At 37.4% G+C, this 17,332-nt stretch overlaps 1 protein-coding gene across 1 annotated transcript; it reads left to right on the forward strand.

Annotated features, from left to right (window-relative positions):
• The first annotated feature begins 2,977 nt into the window (after positions 1-2,977).
• LOC140518290 (olfactory receptor 1L4-like) lies at positions 2,978-13,922 on the forward strand. The gene is made up of 2 exons (XM_072630310.1): positions 2,978-3,002; positions 12,967-13,922. Exons 1-2 carry the CDS (start codon positions 2,978-2,980, stop codon positions 13,920-13,922), a joined length of 981 nt encoding a protein of 326 aa, XP_072486411.1.
• The last annotated feature ends 3,410 nt before the right edge of the window (positions 13,923-17,332 follow it).

Consider the following 17,332-nt stretch of genomic DNA (forward strand, 5'->3'; position numbering starts at 1 on the left):
TTTTCTTCCTAAGGGTAAGAGTCTCTGGAGTCCAATTTTACCTTTGGCTCTCGGACAGGGACTTGATGACATCGTCGGTATGTCATATTCTCCAGAGGCAGCCAGAACCAATTTCCCAAAATTCAGCATGGACAGGCCTTTCTTGCCCCTCCCCATAAGTTAATTCCCTTCTCAGATGTCCTTCCCCCAGCACATCACCCAGTAGGAGTCTGATTCTGAAGAATTCTGATTACTCTCTAATCAATGACCTCCAAGCTTCACTCCTCAGAGATACAGGTCTGATTCAATAGTAAATTTTTCCTCTACAGGCTCTGGGTCTTCCTTTCATAACAGACAACTGCCCAAGGCCAAACTCAGCAGGGTAAGAAGTGAGAGGCTAAGACTTCAATTCCACTAGTCTAATTTCTGTCTTTCCCTTCCTTCCCAATTCTTCTCATTCCTGCATTTGAGATAATGAAACAGGGTGAAGTAAGACTACAATGGCCTGGAAAACTAAAATTCTCATCACCACTTTGCCACCACAACTCTCTGTGACTTCAGAGAAGTCATTCCACCTCCTTGGGCCTCAGTTTCTTCACCTGTATAATGATGGGGTTGGACTACATGATTGCCAAGGTCCCCCTCAGTTGGAAATACTTCTGTTTTTATCTCTTCATCTTTTGTTACCTCTTTTTCTTCTCTCCCTCTCCCCCACCATCCAAACAATGATGAAATGCTAAGGATGCCTCACAGGAGACTCCTTTTTCCCCACTGGTCATTTAGGTTCATCTTGACCAATCTCAGTTTCTTCATCTGTAAGATGGCAATATTTGTACTACCTGCCTCACAGGATTGTGCACATAAAGTGCTTTGTATACCTTAAAGGGTGATCAAATTGCTGCTAATAACAGTAGCAGTATTGGTAGTAAAAGTAGATCAAGTGTGGGAATAAAATGTGTACATAGATAGAGTGTATGTGTACAATAAGAGTACAGATAGAACCTAGGCAAATAGGGTATAAGCGTACAGAGAAGTCAGGGTGCAGATAGATCCCTTAAATGTGACATGTTCTCTTTCACCTCTTTATTCTTGTTTTGTTTCTTAGGGGTGATTCACAATACCAGACTCAACCAGCAAGGTAAAAGGAGCAGAAACCACTTTACCAGTGAGGACTCTCCCATGCAATGTATCTGTAGATCAGTCAGTTATAGGTACACGAAACCATTGCATAGTCCTGGCCAATACTAGTCCATGTCTTTTTCATGACTGGGTCCATGAGAATGCTGGTTTCTCCCCCTAGTCCCATCCTCCTATTTACTTTCTCAGATTTCTTGGACCCTGAGGAAATCCCCTTCTTCCTGGCTGATTTTCCAGGGAGGGGGAAAATCACAGTTCTAGGACCAAACCATTGTGCAGGAAGTCTCAGACATGACTCTCTGAGCCCTGTGCCCTGGTGTGTCTGTCCTCTAAATGTCCATTCAATCTCCCATTTGATCCTTGATAAGCTCAGTGATTCATTTCTATGCCTTCATTTCCCTACCTCTGATTTCTCTTTTATTCTGTTTCCAGCCTGCTCCTGGGTATCTCCAGAGCCCCTTCCTTGTTAAAGGATATAGTTTATAGATCATAGGGTTGAGAACATTCTAGTTTAATCTTTCCCACATTTTATAGAGGAAGAAGAGGGAAAGAGGCTTGCTCAAGGTCATACACATCAGTGGTACAGATGCTAATGCCCTTTTCTACCACATCAACTTGTTTACCAACACTGGATGTGTCAGATATAGATAGATACATAGATAGATAGAGAGAGATAAAGAGAGCTTCCTCCTTTTCTCTTCCATACCCTTCACCAGTATTTTCCCTTGCTTTCTCTTTCTTTTTCCCCTCACCTTTCTTTTCTCCCTTTTATTCACCTCCCCCTTTTTTACTCTTTCCTGTCTCTTTTCTCTTCTTTATTTTTCTCTCCTTCCTCCCCACTCTCCTTCCCCATCCCTCTTATCTTCTCTCTTCCTTTAACTCCCCCTCTCTATCTCCTTCTCTCCTCTTCTGTATTTCCCCCTTTCTTCTTTTCCTCTTTTTATCTAATTTCCTTCTCATTTTCTCTCTTCTTCTGTTTTAATCTGTGAAAGAGGGGTGCTTCATTAGGTGGATTCTCAAGTCTCCTCCAGCTCTAGCCTATGATCTTACAAGCCTTAGCTCAGACAATTTCTTCCTAGCTATGTGAAATCTGGCAAGTCACTTGAATCCTCGGTTTCTTCATTTGTAAAATAGGAATACTAGTCATTGGAATGCCTATCTCACAAAGATTATACTTTTTGTACCTTTATACCTTTTTATAATCATTTACTTCATTGAAAACTGAACTCATTTATCTCTCCCTCTTTCTCCCTTTACTTCTCACATTTCCCCTTCCTCTCTTCTTCAACTCTTTTTCTCCCTCTCTCCTTGTCTCTCTGCTGTTTGGCTCACCTTTCCTTCTCCTTTTCACTCTGTCCCCATTTCTGTCCCCCTTTCCCCATCTCTCTCTCTTCTCTCTCCCCCTTTCTCTCTCCCCTTTCCTTATTTCCTTCCTCTCTGTCTTCCTGTCCCCCCTCTCCATTTCAACTACTTTCTCCTTAACCTACTTCTCCTTTCTTCCTCTCCCTTTCTCCTTTTCTGTCTCCCCTTTTTCCATCCTCTCTTTTCCTTTGCTTTTCTTTATTCCTTTCTCACATATCCCAATTTCTCTTTACACTTTCTTCCCCCCTTTTACTTCCTCCTTTCACATACTCTCTTCTCTTCCCTTTCTCTTCTTTTTATCTCCCCCTTCATTTCCTTTTTCCTCTCTTCGCTTCCTTTCCTCTTCCTTCCTCTCTCCCTTTTCTTGTCACTTTCTCCCGTTCCTTCATCTATACCCCCATATAGGAAATGATGGTTCCTCTAACTTATCTTCCCTGAGATAATATCACCCTATGACCTCAGGCCTCGCAGAACAAGTCTGAAATCCATTTGCGAACATATGGCATCCACACCTGGACATCCAGGTGAGTGTTGAGATTTAATGTCTGGTATAGCTAGGTCATCACTTCTCCCATGCGGCTCCCATAGGGCATGTTGGAAATCTTCTTTCCATAACATCTTGATATCATTGGGTAAAATCCCTCTAAGTTGGATCATAGTTGTAAGGTTTTATCTTACAGTTTTATCTTACAGTTAGATATCATAAGACAAAGAGTGCTAGATTTGGAGTCAGGAAGACCTGAATTTGATTCCTGCTTCAGAAACGTATTTGCCATGTAATCTTTGGAAAGTCACTTAACTTCTTCCAGCTTCAGTTTGCCTCAACTATAAAGTGTGGATAGTAATAGTATAAATATACATACATACACACACATACATATATATATGTATATATATATACATATATGCTTTGACTAACATTTGCAAACCTTAAAGTACTAATATTTATTATTCTTACTATTATCTGTTCAAATGTACATGATGGTAGATTTTAGAGAAACAGAAAATCTCAAAGTCAGAGGGAACCTGTATAACAGTATAACTCCAACCTAAAGCAAAAATCTGCTCTACAGCAACCCTGACAGGTAAGGGTTGGTCATTCCATCTCTGACCAAAAATCTTCATTGGCAAGGAGCTTACTATCGCCTGATATACTCCATTCCACTGATGCACTGATATGATTTCTTTTCCAAAGTAAAAATTCATGTTTTCTAAGTAATAAAAGAATAGATTTTTAAACAAAAGATTTCTGAGCCCCTGGCAATGATCTTTGAAAAAATCATGAAAAAAATAGAATAGGACTTTAGGAGTAGAGAACAGTAGAAAAAAATGTATTGATATTCAAAAAAGGAAAGAATGCAAAGTCTACAAGCCATAGATTAGTATGTTTAGCAAAAGATTTAGAATATTATACTAAAAGAATGGTTGGTGAATGTCTATAAAGGGAAGCAGTAATTATTACAAAGTGTCATCATGCCTTCATCAAGAGCAGGTTATGACAGAATAATTTCATTTCCTTTTTTGACAGCATAACCAGGTTGGTGAGAGATAGTGTGTAGTTTGTAGAGGGTTAGCTTCAGAAGTAGGAAGACTTGCTTTTAAGTCTTGATTCTTATATACATTGGCTGTGTTACAATAGACAAGTCACCTAACCTCCCACGGTACCATGAAACTCTCTGAGATTAGTCTATCCCTTATAAACTAGATAGTGATCTGCACTGGTGAAGGAAGTCTCAATAATAAGAGATCCCTACACCAGTGAAATCATAGGTTGGGACCAAAACAGTAACTCATTGGGGGAATTAAATTAAGGGAATGCTACAGATTAGACAGACTAGGCTTCAATTTAGGCACAGCATTTGATTTTCTCTATTTCTCTCTCATTTTCTGTCTCTGTCTCTCTGTCTCTCTGTCTTCTCTGTCTGTCTCTCTGTCTCTCTCTGTCTCTGTCTCTGCCTCTCTCTCCCTCCCTCCCTCCCTCCCCTCTCTCTCTCTCTCTTTCTCTCTCTCTCTCTCTTTCTCTCTCTCTCTTTCTCTCTCTCTCTCTCTCTCTCTCTCTCTCTCTCTCTCTCTCTCTCTCTCTCTCTCTCTCTCTCTCTCTCACCCAAGAAGTATAGTATCCTGGATTTAGAGGTACATCAAAAGTCACCTAATCCAATTACCTAATTTTACAAGTTAAAAAACTTGGGCCTACACATGCTAAGTAACTTGTCAGATAAGTAGAAAAAAAAAGAATCAGGACTTGAGGCCCAAGTTCTCCTCCTTTGAATCCTGACTTAGAATTCAAATTCTTTCATTATGCCATGATGCTTAATACTACTAGAGTTCTCTTCAGGTATCCATCCTTAGTCATGTACTGGCTAATATTTTTACCAATGCCTTAGGTAAAGGAATAACTAACATACTTACCAAACTCATAAATAACATGAAGCTGGAAGAGAGAATTAACATATTGAATAACAGAAGTTCAATAACTCACCTTCACAAGTACAATATGGTGAAGAATAAAACAGACAACAGCTCATCCTTTTTTTAATGAGACTTAAGGGAACTGCAAGCTCAACATGAGATAATATTTTGAAATGGAGGTTAATTGGCCTACCCTCTACTTCAATAAAATGAATTCCTCTACTCCATATATAAGTGCTCTTCCAGCCTTTACTTAATGCTTTCCAGTGCCATGGAGCTCACTGACCCCTAAGGCTGCTGATTTCATTTTTAGATTACTAGTAGGAAGGACCTACCTGCCTTTCATGAATTCAAGCCACCTGGCCAACCTAATGTACTCAGAGAATTGGATGAGCCTTAGTCAATGATCTTTGAAAGATAGGAGAGGAAAGGAGAAGTACTACAGAAAGGCAAATAGCCTGATTTTCAAAAACGAAAATGATAATACAATATGTAGGTTAGTGAGTTTAACTTTGATTCCAACCAAATTCTAGGTGTATTTTTAGGGAGTTGATAAACATCTAGAAAATGAAGTGGTAATCACAAATAGACATCATGATTTCAGTAAAGAAAGGTCATACTAGACTAACTTCATCTTATTTTATAAGGGTATTAAACTGGTTGATCAAGAGAATGCTGTAAACATAGTTTATCTGGGTCTTTAGCAAATAATTTGACAAAGTTTCTCGTACTACAAAGTGCCAAAAATAACGGAAATAGAAAAAAATGATAGCTCAGGACATGAATACAGATAAATAAATGACACATTTAAAGGAAATCAGTAGAAATTTAAATGCTAAGAAAATTATAAGACCAATTAAAAGGAGAGGTTCAAAATGATAGAAAATTAAGCATGGAAATAAGGAACATAAAAAAATTGAAATTAATGAAGACATGGTCAACAGGCAGGATACAATTTAAAAATTCAAAATTTCACAGAAGCAACAAACAGAAGATATGTGATGGAAAATGGAATTACAAACAACAATATCAGTTGTATATGTAGTTTTCTTTAAAAATCATTGAATTATCCAAACTCCTTTAAAAAAATTTAAGCCACATACTTAAATAAAGAACTAAAAATATTATGACACTGTAACTATAAACAATCCAGAGAATTTAGAAAAACAAAAGAATCTGAACACAATATTTCAGAAAATCAATGACAAAATTTTCTTAACTTGGTGAAAACAATGATCAACATGTACTGTTGGATGCCTATAAGGAAGGGCCCAAAATTTAATATGCATAGGTATTAAATAGTTAAATTACCTCAGCCAAAAAGATAAGGACAAAAATCTACTAAGGTATGAGAAGTCAAAAACTCATTTCCAAAGCAAATACAATTAAGATCAGTGTCCTTTTTAAGAGCAAGAGAAACTAGAAACTCTAATACAACATTATAAAATTAAGGATCATGGCCCATCAACTCAGCATGTCTATTAAAATAAGAGATGCAGATTTAAAAAGCAAACTGAAAGCATATAGAGAGTTGTTTACTTCAAAGAAGACTTTGAAAAATAAATAAGCTTTCCCACCAAAATAACAATAGTTTTTACAAATAAGGTACAACAGTTGCTGTCATAATGTGAGAAAACTCAGCAATTTAAAATGGCTAAATCTTTAATGATTTCAGAAGGGCATAGGAGAGAGACAAATGAGGGGGAGAAGAGGGATAAAAGGAAAGCACAAAGTAAAGCTCCCATCTTTGACAAAGGGGAACTCCAGGTTAAGATGTAGCACCCAGAGTTGAAGATACTACTCCAGATGTGATCTGACAACAGCAGTGTATTATGGAAGTACCACCTCTTTAATGCTAGATAGAACACATCCCATAATATACCATAAGTTCATATTAGCTTTTTTGGTTACTATATGTCACCATTGACATTGAACTTGCAGTCCACCAAGATTCTGAGTTTTTTTTAATATTTGACCCTATTGAATCTCATCTTATTAGATTCAGTCCAATATTCTAGCTTGTTGATGTTTAAAAATTCATACTCTGTCATCCAGTAAAAATTCCAAAGCATATTTGACAGGCATATCACCAACTTCTTTTTCCAAGTCATTGATAGAAATGTGAAATGGTTCAGGGACATTCAAAGATCTGTGAGAAAGGAACTCCAACAGAGAATATCTTTAAGTCAACATAAAACTGTTCATAACAACCCTTGGGTCCAATCATTCTACAGTTCTACAATCTACATTATAGATATAATCTACAATTTACGTTCTACAATCCAATTGCCTATATTATTGTCAAGCCCAGAGATGTCAAATTTGTGACAGCAGCAGATTAAAGTGCCAAACCAGATTAAAGTGTAAGGGGGAAACAAAGATAATGTTAAACTTGGTTTTCTAAGTTGATGTGCAGCCCACAGGGATCTGTTTCAATTTGTTTGACACCACTGGTGCGGCTCACCTATTTCCATCATTTCCACAAGAAAAGTGTGAAAGATTGTTCTAAAAGTTTGCAAAAATTTAGGTAGAAGACATCTAAAGCATTCTCCTAATCTAATAATGGAGGAAATTAAAGGAAATTAAATTAGTCTTTCATAACTTTTTTTTTGTCTTGCACATAGAAAGTACTAAATAAATAGTTATTGTGCTAAATAAATAGTTATTGAATTAAAATTGAATTCAATCCAAACCATCCTGGGTCTTTGTGATCATCACTTTCTTTTTTACATGTTCACTAATCATGTTGTTTATAGTATGTTGTCCATGTCCAGCTCACTGGTCCCAATTTACAGATACTATACTCTTTTATTTTCTTTCTTTGAAAATCAAAAGAACATTTGACTCTCCAGTCCTGCAGCAAATCTCTCATCCTTCAGAATGTTTACAAAATCACTGAAAGTGGTTCAGTAATCACATCTGCACGTTATTGTAGTACTGTGGGCTTGGTGTATGAGTTGGAGTCACTGATCTAGAGCTAGTCCAAATCTCTTCATTTTGCATAGAAGGACTTTGCAATTCAAAGAAGTCAAGTGACTTGCTCAAATTCATACAAGTGATAAGCACTAGAGGTAAGATTTTAATCCAATTCCTCTGATCCTAGAATTGGAGCATTTCCTATTGTACCATGATGCTTCCATTGTCCTCTAATTCTCTTTTGGCAAGGAATAGAAAGCCTAAGTAATTGTTGAGCATCTTTGCCTTCTCTCTGTATAACTGTTCCATTTGCCTCACGTTGCTACCCTAGTCTCTTGTGATATCCCTCCCTCCTACTTCTCCCAAAGTTTTTAATAACCATGTTTTTGTTGTTTTATATTTTCTGTCTCAGTTCATGCTGGGTTACAATGATACTGAAAATATTCTCATGACCATACCCGCATCTCGTATTCATTCACCACATTTATCCTTGTTTTCACCTTCCATTTTTCTTATCCAATTTCATTGATAAGCTTCACCTTAGTCTCTTTAGGCAACTTACCATTTCTTTCACAGTGGAGTTGTGTTTTTTTCTTTGTTTCTTCTAGAAGCACTCCAGCCTATTTATATTCTTGAAGGAGCTAGAGCACTGGAACTAAAGTTCGAAAGACTTGAGTTCAAGTTCAACCTCAGACACTTACTACATATGGGACTCTGGGAAAGTCACTTAAGCTCTGTCTGCTTCACTTTCTTCATCTGTAAAACTGAAATAATAAGAGTACCTACCTTCCAGAGCTGTTGTGAGGACAAAATGATATATATTTTAAGTGCTTTTCAAACTTTAAGGAGCTACATAAATGTTAGTTATTATTATTATTTCAAAAATATGGTGCCCAGAACTTAACAGAGTAGTCCAAATAAAGTTTGACCAGGGCAAAGAACAGTGAGATTTATGCGCACACACACACACACACACACACACACACACACACACACACACCTTACTATGAATACCTTATAAATGTAGCTTTTTGACTGTCATCTCATTCCATTGATACTGTGCTTTCAGTCCTCTAAAAATCCCAGATCTTTCTCATAAGAACTAGTGACATCTCCTGAATCCAATATTTGTTGTTATTCAGTTTCAATTGTGTCAAGTTCTTCCTGATCCCATTTGGGGTTTTCTTGGCAAAAATACTGTAATAGTCTATCATTTCCTTCTCTAGCTCATTTTAAAGATGAGGAAACAGAGGCAAACAAAGTTAAGGGACTTTCCCAGGATCACATGGCTAAGAGTCTGAGGCAAGATTTAAACTCACAGAAATGAGACTTCTTGATTTCAGGCCTGGTACTCTATCCACTGTGTCACCTAGCTGCCCACAATCCACTATTTTATGGTCATTTTTAACCCATAACAGAACTTTAAATTGTCCCTATTTATTTCATCTTTTTTGATTCTTCCTTCTCAAAAAAATTTTGGAAGTGGGGATTTTGTTAGCTCCCTGAGATTTGCGTTGAGAACTTGGCAAATTTGCCTTCTATGGCTTCACTGATAAAAATGTTGAAGAGTACCTTTCACGACCACTATTTGAGTGCATTCAACCAGTTTCAAATCTACTTTATTACACTATGATGTAGACCTCATTTCTCTAATTTGTTCATAAAAAGAGAAAAAGCGGCAACATTTAACAAATACTTTGCTAAAATCTTAGCATATTGCATCTACAATATTCTCCTGTCTAGTTAGCCTATAAAAAAGGAAATAATATTGTTCTACCATGAACTGATTTTGATGAAGCTGTGCTAGATCTGAGTGATCAGAACTTTTCCTACCTAAATGCTCACAGACTCTGTCTTTAATAAGTTCTACAATTTTTCCCAGGATGCAAGTAAATTCTGTTTACCAATGAAACCCTTGGCTCTTTGTTGAGAATCAAGATTTTTAACCAATTCTGCAGCACCCCTCCTTTTGCTAAGCTGAGTCCCCTTTTGCCATAACCTTATTCATTTTTGTTTTCTACTACCTAATAATTATTTCTTTTTGTACATGTAAATCTAAATATTCTCTCCTTGTAACAGGAAATTGAAACGAGAATTCATACCATTCAACCTTTTAATCATCATCCATTGTCATCATCCCATTCATCTCAGAGAACACTCATATTCCTTCTTTGATACTCCTCTTATTCCCAAAATAGCTTTTTAAAGTCCTTTTTATTATACTTAGTATTCATCATCTACCTCAGTCTAATCTGGGCTTTAGCACACCTGGAATTATTCTAGAAGTATGCTTTTGTATTAATCCTTGGTCTTTTATTGTTTCTATCTTCTATAAAATAAGAACTAGTTTTATTGTTTCGTTGATATTAGGAACTCTATCCCTCTCTCAATTTAGGTCTGCAACTTACAGTCAGGAAGTTGTCTAGAGCAGAGGTAGCAAACAGGTATACCCTGGGCTGCAATTATTGCCCTCAACCCTATTGAGTGCAGGCTGAATCCAATCAAAATGAAATTGGAAAATATTTAACAAAATAACTAAAAAAACAATACAACACAGATAGATGTTGATAGGTGGCTTACTTTCTAGGCCATACAAGGCCCCCTTGTGTGCATTTTAATGACCCCTTTTTATTTGAGCATAGCACTGCTGGACTAGAGCATTGAAAACTTAAGTGACCCACCCAAGGTCATATAGTCAGTATGTGGCAAAGGTTGGGTTAAAATTCAGGTCTTCCTAATTCTAAGGTCAATTATTTCCTGTACAATCACATTGGTCCCCTGATCATCATTCTCTTCATCAGAATCAATTTTTACTTTTGATTTTGGAATTTCATTTTCACAAGTTTTCATTCCATCTTGGGCTAAATTTTCCTTTAAAAATATTACACTATTGAATCCTACCTATCTATCCTTTCTCTAAAATTTTTGGACTCACTGAAACCTTTACCAAAATCCCAAAAGTGCATGACACTTCCTTCTGGATAATGACTTCTATTAACATGGTTCCTATTACAACCTACTTAATCACAGGTATGGACCAAAAATTTTTGAGGACTACATTAATTTTGGGATTGTCGCTTCATACAATGTTGACTCATGTTGACCTTCATCAAAAAGTCCAGGTCTTTTTCACATGAATATTTACCCAACCACAATACCCCTAATCCACATGTGTGGAGGTGATTTTTTAATCCAGTGAAGGACTTGTTTGCCTCTGACCTTTTATCATGTTAGATTTGGGCCTATTTTTTCCTGACTCAAAAGCTCTTTGAGGATTCAGGTTCTGTTGTTTTCCAATGGGTTAACTAACTTTCCAAATGTTGTTTTTCACAACTTGAAAAGCAAATGATCTGTGCCTTTGTCAAAGTCAATGACAAAACATGTGGAACACAACTTCACCAAGAAAATATCCCTGGACTTAGTAAGTCCCTCCAGCTTAAAATTGATCCTTTAATCATCATCCTTGGGGTCTGATTATTTGACTGATTTTGAATGCTCCTACCATAGAGCCCAGTTCTCTCTGTCTTTCCACAAAGACATCATGAAAGGCATTATCAAATGTTTGGCCAAAATCCAAGTATACCAAATCTAGTAAATATAAGCATAATAGAGGCCAGCAGAAGGTAAAGGGGATAAAATCCTCAACTTGGAGTTAGGAAAACTTTACTTTAAATCTCTCCTCAGACACTTCCTAGCAGTGCAAACTTGAGCAAGTCACTCAACCCTTAATCATTGTTTCTCATCTGTAAAATGAGGGTAATGAATAGCATCTGTCTCACTGGACTGTTGCAAAGATCAGATGAGATAACATGTATAAAGTACTTTTCATTTTAAAAATGCTAGTTATTATTTTTATTATTTCTGAAGAGAGGAGAATTAATCTAACCTACCTATTCTTAAAGAAACCCACAGTGGTTCTTTTGAGTCATCGCCTCTTCCCTTTCTAACTGCTCACAAACCAATTCTTTAATAAGACATTTCAAAAACTTCACCAGGAATCAAAAATCAAGAGTGTTTGAACATCCTATGGTATAAATAAGTTCTGATGTTCATCAGGCTCTGACATTTCATCTTCTAGCACTCATGTTCTGAGTCCCCTTTCAACTTTAACATTTTATTTTATACTATCTCTTCCAGCTCTAACCTTCTTTGTCCGAGGGTCTCTTCCATCTCTGACATTCTATGTTTTAAAATTGTTTCAGGGCTAACATTCTATGAATCTTTTATTTCTCTGTTCCTCAGAATCCAATGTTTCAAAAGCTGGACTATGACACTAGTGAATTTAATTTGTCACTGGTTTATCAGGTTAATATGTCACAGTATAGCTTTGTCCATCAGACTTGAGGTAACCAATTGCTTTTCAGATGTTTCAGAGTTGGGTGTAATTTCATAGGATGTCCTCCACAAACCAGAATTCTTTTGTGTCTGTTGTCGGTTACCTGAAATTCTACCATTATAACTGCATTCTTTTGGACTTTAAGACTTTGACATTATGCATATTATCTTTCACGTTGCCTTTATTAGACACTAAGTAGTTGTGTAACACTGGTAAGTCACTTAACCCTCCTAGAGTCTCAGTTTCTTCTTCTGTAAAATGAGGGAACTAGACAAGATGAACTCTCGTGTGCCTTCCAGCTCTAACAATCTATCACTGATCAAAAGACTTTGCTTACTTTGCCATTTGAGGCTCAAAATAACATTCTGAAATAGGCGGCACTATTATTTTATAGACAGAACCTGGGCTCAGAGATATTTAAGTGATTTTCCCAATATCACACAGCTAATACATAGCAAGAAACCTGGAATCCCAACTCATAGTCCAGTGCTTTCTATACTACCAACTGACCTGTTAAAATGTAAAGCTCTCTCTTGTCATTACCTCTGTTTATATGGAATAGAATGAATTATTTAAAAAGAACATGTTTTGAAGTTAGAAGACCTGGATTTGAGTTTTGGTTCCTGCTTTTACTACATTGTGACCCTAAACAAATCACTTTATGTATCTGATTCTTAATTTTCTAATCTGTAAAGTGGGGAGAATTCTATTTGTGTAACCTGACTCAGAGTTATTTTGAGGAAAGTGCTGTATAAACCTTCAAATATAGGGTGCCCCAAGAGTCTTAGTACAGTTTAAGTTCTAATAACCTTCTCTGAACGTTCCAGATAACCTGGAGGGAAAGAACGACAATAGCAGCTGGGGAAGCAACAGCATCTCTGGATTTATTCTCTTGGGACTGTCCTCAAACCCTCAGTTACAGAAGCCACTCTTTATCATATTCCTCACCATGTACCTAGTCACCCTCCTTGGGAATTTGCTTATCATTCTAGTCATCTGCTCAGATTCAAGGCTTCACACCCCAATGTATTTCTTCCTAAGCATCTTGTCCTTCACTGACATCTGCTTCATCTCTGACATTGTTCCCAAGATGCTGGTGAATTTCCTATCAGAGACAAAGTCCATCTCCTACATAGGCTGTCTAGTGCAGATGTACTTCTTCATGGCCTTTGGAAACACAGATAGCTATCTTCTAGCCTCCATGGCCATTGACCGCTTGGTAGCCATCTGCAATCCCTTACACTATGCCATGGTCATGAGTCATAGGCCTTGCGTCATTTTGGCAGTAGCTTCCTCTGTGATCTCACATCTCCATGCTCTGCTACGTGTACTGCTCATGTCCCGTCTGTCTTTCTGCGCTTCCCATGTCATCAAACATTTCTTCTGTGACACCCAGCCAGTGCTAAAGCTTTCTTGTTCTGACACCTCTTCTAGTCAGGTTGTGGTCGTGACAGAGACACTGGCTGTCATTGTGACCCCCTTCTTATGCATAATCTTCTCCTATCTGCGGATCATTGTTGCCATCCTCAAAGTCCCCTCAGCATCAGGAAAATGGAAGACTTTCTCCACTTGTGGCTCCCACCTCACCATTGTGGTACTCTTTTATGGAAGTATTATTTATGTCTACTTCCGGCCCCTGTATAGCTACTCGGTGGTCAAAGATCGAGTGGCCACAGTCATGTACACAGTGGTCACCCCTATGTTGAACCCCTTTTTATATAGTCTTAGGAACAAGGACATGAAACAGGGACTGGTAAAATTGAGGGGTAGAGTCAAGTTTTAGAAATCATAGACTCATGGCACCAGAGACTCACAGAGCACTAGAAGTAGAGGATCCTGTAGAACATAAGAATGTTAGAGTGAGAAGGAAACTGAAAACAGAAAATATTATAACGTGAAACACAGTGTGAAAACTGAAAGAGTCCTTAGAGATCATGTAAGTCGAATTGTTTCATTTTTATGGATGAGGGAGTTGAATCCTAGAGGGAGAGGGTGGTTTTTCAAAATTAGTCATTGTTTTATGGTGGAAAAAGGAGAAGTACATGGAGGAGAGTTAAGAGTAAGAGAGAATTCTATGAATTTGAGGAAAGTCTGTGTGGTGGGTAGATACCAAAGACAAATTGCCAAATTCACAAATGTGCCAAAGTTCAGTTCTAGGGGCACTTGGTTCTTGCAAGGCACTCAGCTATGAAAAACTATAACCAAGGTTAGAGTAACTGGGGCTTTGTCCCATGGCACCAAAATTTAAATAGTTTTGATAGCATTCAGCCTCCATCATGTAGTTAGCAAGAATAATTAGTGAAAATAAGGAGCTGCAAAATAATATTCTTTTCTTCCCCAGCCCTTGGGAATGCTGGCCTGGTCCCACCCTGATACTTTCATTAATCCCTATGGGCCTATGTCCTAGGGTCCCTTCACTGAGAGAGACTTCAGTTCTAAGGTTTCTTCTTAAGACTTTGTCTTTAAAAGTTGATTTTAGGGGATCCTTCATGCTGCTGGGGGAAGCATGACATAGTGAGTAGAGAGCTGTCCTCTAAAATGGGAAAATCTCACTAAAGAATGGTTTCTAACATATACTGACTGTGTGACCTCTGGACAGGTCATTGAATCCCTCAGTGCTCTAAGCAATTCTTTAAGACTATAAATTGCAAAGAAAGAGCTGACCTTCATTGATAGAAGGAGTTTCCTCACCTGGGAGTTCCCTATAAAAACGAAATCATAGATCTAATTCCTACCACTTTCCCATTCTATTGCTTTCTCTGGCTGCATCTTGTAGGGTTCACCCTGGGCTTCAGAATTATCCATTTTGGCTCTAGAACTAAGTGTTCCCTGTCAGGACCATGATCCTCTCTTCCCTTCAAGGTACTCTATGAGGAGTAAGGTGTGTATGATGATCTAGGGAAAATCCTCCATCTGTTTCGAAGATGATTTTCTGACTCAAAGAAATCAAAGCTGCACCTGGCAGCACTCCAAACCTCTTAAGAGACAGAGCCCCTTTTAGGATGGAGAAAACTACACACAATGACAAGAAGAAAAGAAGACCTTACAAAAGATGGCAGAATTTTCTCATTAAATAGATACTCTTCTTCAGAAAACTCTGTCAGCACAACTTGCTCCCCTCAAAAAGCTTACCCTTGCAGTTATTGATCCCACATGTGTAACCATTCTGTTTATTTAAACATGCCCAGATGATCAGACTTGTAATTTGTTGATCTTTTGCACACTCATACACCAAGGAGGTCCATCTCTGAGAAAAGTACTGTTCATTTAGTAGCTCTCAAAGTAGGCTGCCATTGAGTCAACACAATGACCAAACAAGATTCCACAAGACTGATCATAAAACATTCTCTTAACAAAGAGAAAATAGATGGAGTACAGAATAAGACACTTATTTTTGGACCTGACCAATTTAGGAATTTGTTTTGCTTGATTATGCATATCTGTTACAAAAATTTTGTCTTCTTTTAATTAATGGGAGCATAGGAGGGAAATAAATCCTTGCTACTAGAAGAAAAAAATTTGAACTTACCATTTGGGGGGCAGTCCAAATTATAGTGTTTTGGTACCAGTTTCAGGTAGGCCATACAGATATGAACATATTTCAACAGAAGAATTATAAATTATCAACAACATAGGGAAAATCTCTTAATCACTAATGGGAAGGAAAATACAAATGAAAACAGCTCTGGTTTCACCACATAGCCATTAAATAGGCAGAGGTCATAAAAGATGGAACTTGTCATTGCTGAAGAGGCTCTGGGAAGCTAGACTCACCAATATCCTAAAAGTACAGCTATGAATTGATTCAACCTTCCCAGAGAAAAATTTGGAACTATGTGAGGAAGTGTCTAAAATGTTCATATTTTTTAATGCAGCAGTACTAGTCCTATACCTCAAGGAGATCAAAGGAAGATTGACTTTCAGATACTAAACTATTTAAGCAACAACTTAAGGGTAACAAAAAATGGAAAATCAAGTAGCTGTGTATTGGTGAATGGCTAAAAAACCTGTGGAATATAGATAAAATAGGATATTATTATGCATTAAGAAACAATGAATATGAAAAATTTAAAAATCATAGATTTAGAACTAGATAGAACTTAACTAATTCAAGGCCTTACTTTTACAGAGGAGGAAAATGAGGCCCAGAGAGGTGAGACCAAGTCATCTTACATCTTACATTCCACTCCATGAATTTTTCAGTCTGGTGATAATGGCCTCCATGATATTTCTCCAACAAGACGGTCCATCTCCTAACTCCAAGCATTTTCACAAACTGTCCTCCATGTCTAGAATTCTCTTCTTCCTGTTCTCCACCTCCTGGATTGCCTGCCTATCTGCAAGTCACAGCTAAAATCCAACCTCTTGCCAAAAGGCAATTTTAGTCCTTTTTAATTCTACCCCTTGCCTTCTATTGATTATCTATTGATTATTTCCAATACGTCCTGCATTTGTGCTGATTTGTACATAGTTGTTTATATGTTGTCTCCCCCATCAAACTGCAAGCTCATTCAGTGCAGGGATTGTCTTTTGCCTCTCTTTGTATCTCCAGTGCTTACTACAGTGCCACTCACATAGTAGGTACTTCATAAATTGACTGATTGACTGACTGACTAAATGACTTACCTAAGAAGACTCAGATAGTAAGTAGCTGAAGTGGGAATCAACCTCAGTTTCCTCTGCATCCAGAGACAGCATTCTTACCTCTGTGCCAATGTGAAGACTTGTATAAACTGATACAAAATGGAGTAATTAGAACCAGGTACAAAACAATATGTCATGACTAATAAATGACAAGAATTATGAAAGGAATCTCAGCTCAAGTAATTGTAATGACCAACATTGATCCTAGGTTATGGATCATTAAACACATCTCCCTCCTCGTTATAGAGAGGAGGACTGTGGGAGAATGAGAGCAATAGTTGTGGAATGTTCCATAGGTTATCTGTCAGATATGGTAACTATTCTAGTTGATTTTACTGAAATGTTTTTCTGTTAGGGGAGAGGGGTGAATGGAAAAGCACATATTCATGACAGAATATAAGGGGAAACAAACATGCATAAATAAAATATTTTTCTAATATATACATATATGTATATGTATGATGTAACCATACCCAGATATGATAAAAATATGCAAATGTACAAAACATTCATCAATTTCATTTTTAATATATAGAAAAGATGAAATCA

This window comes from Notamacropus eugenii, chromosome 1, assembly GCF_028372415.1.
Source record: "Notamacropus eugenii isolate mMacEug1 chromosome 1, mMacEug1.pri_v2, whole genome shotgun sequence".
NCBI lineage: Eukaryota > Metazoa > Chordata > Mammalia > Diprotodontia > Macropodidae > Notamacropus > Notamacropus eugenii.

Coding starts and splice junctions, on each gene's coding strand:
- LOC140518290 (XM_072630310.1), top strand. CDS start 2,978: ATGGCATCCACACCTGGACATCCAG. Junction 3,003..12,966: donor ATCCACACCTGGACATCCAG/GTGAGTGTTGAG, acceptor TGAACGTTCCAG/ATAACCTGGAGGGAAAGAAC.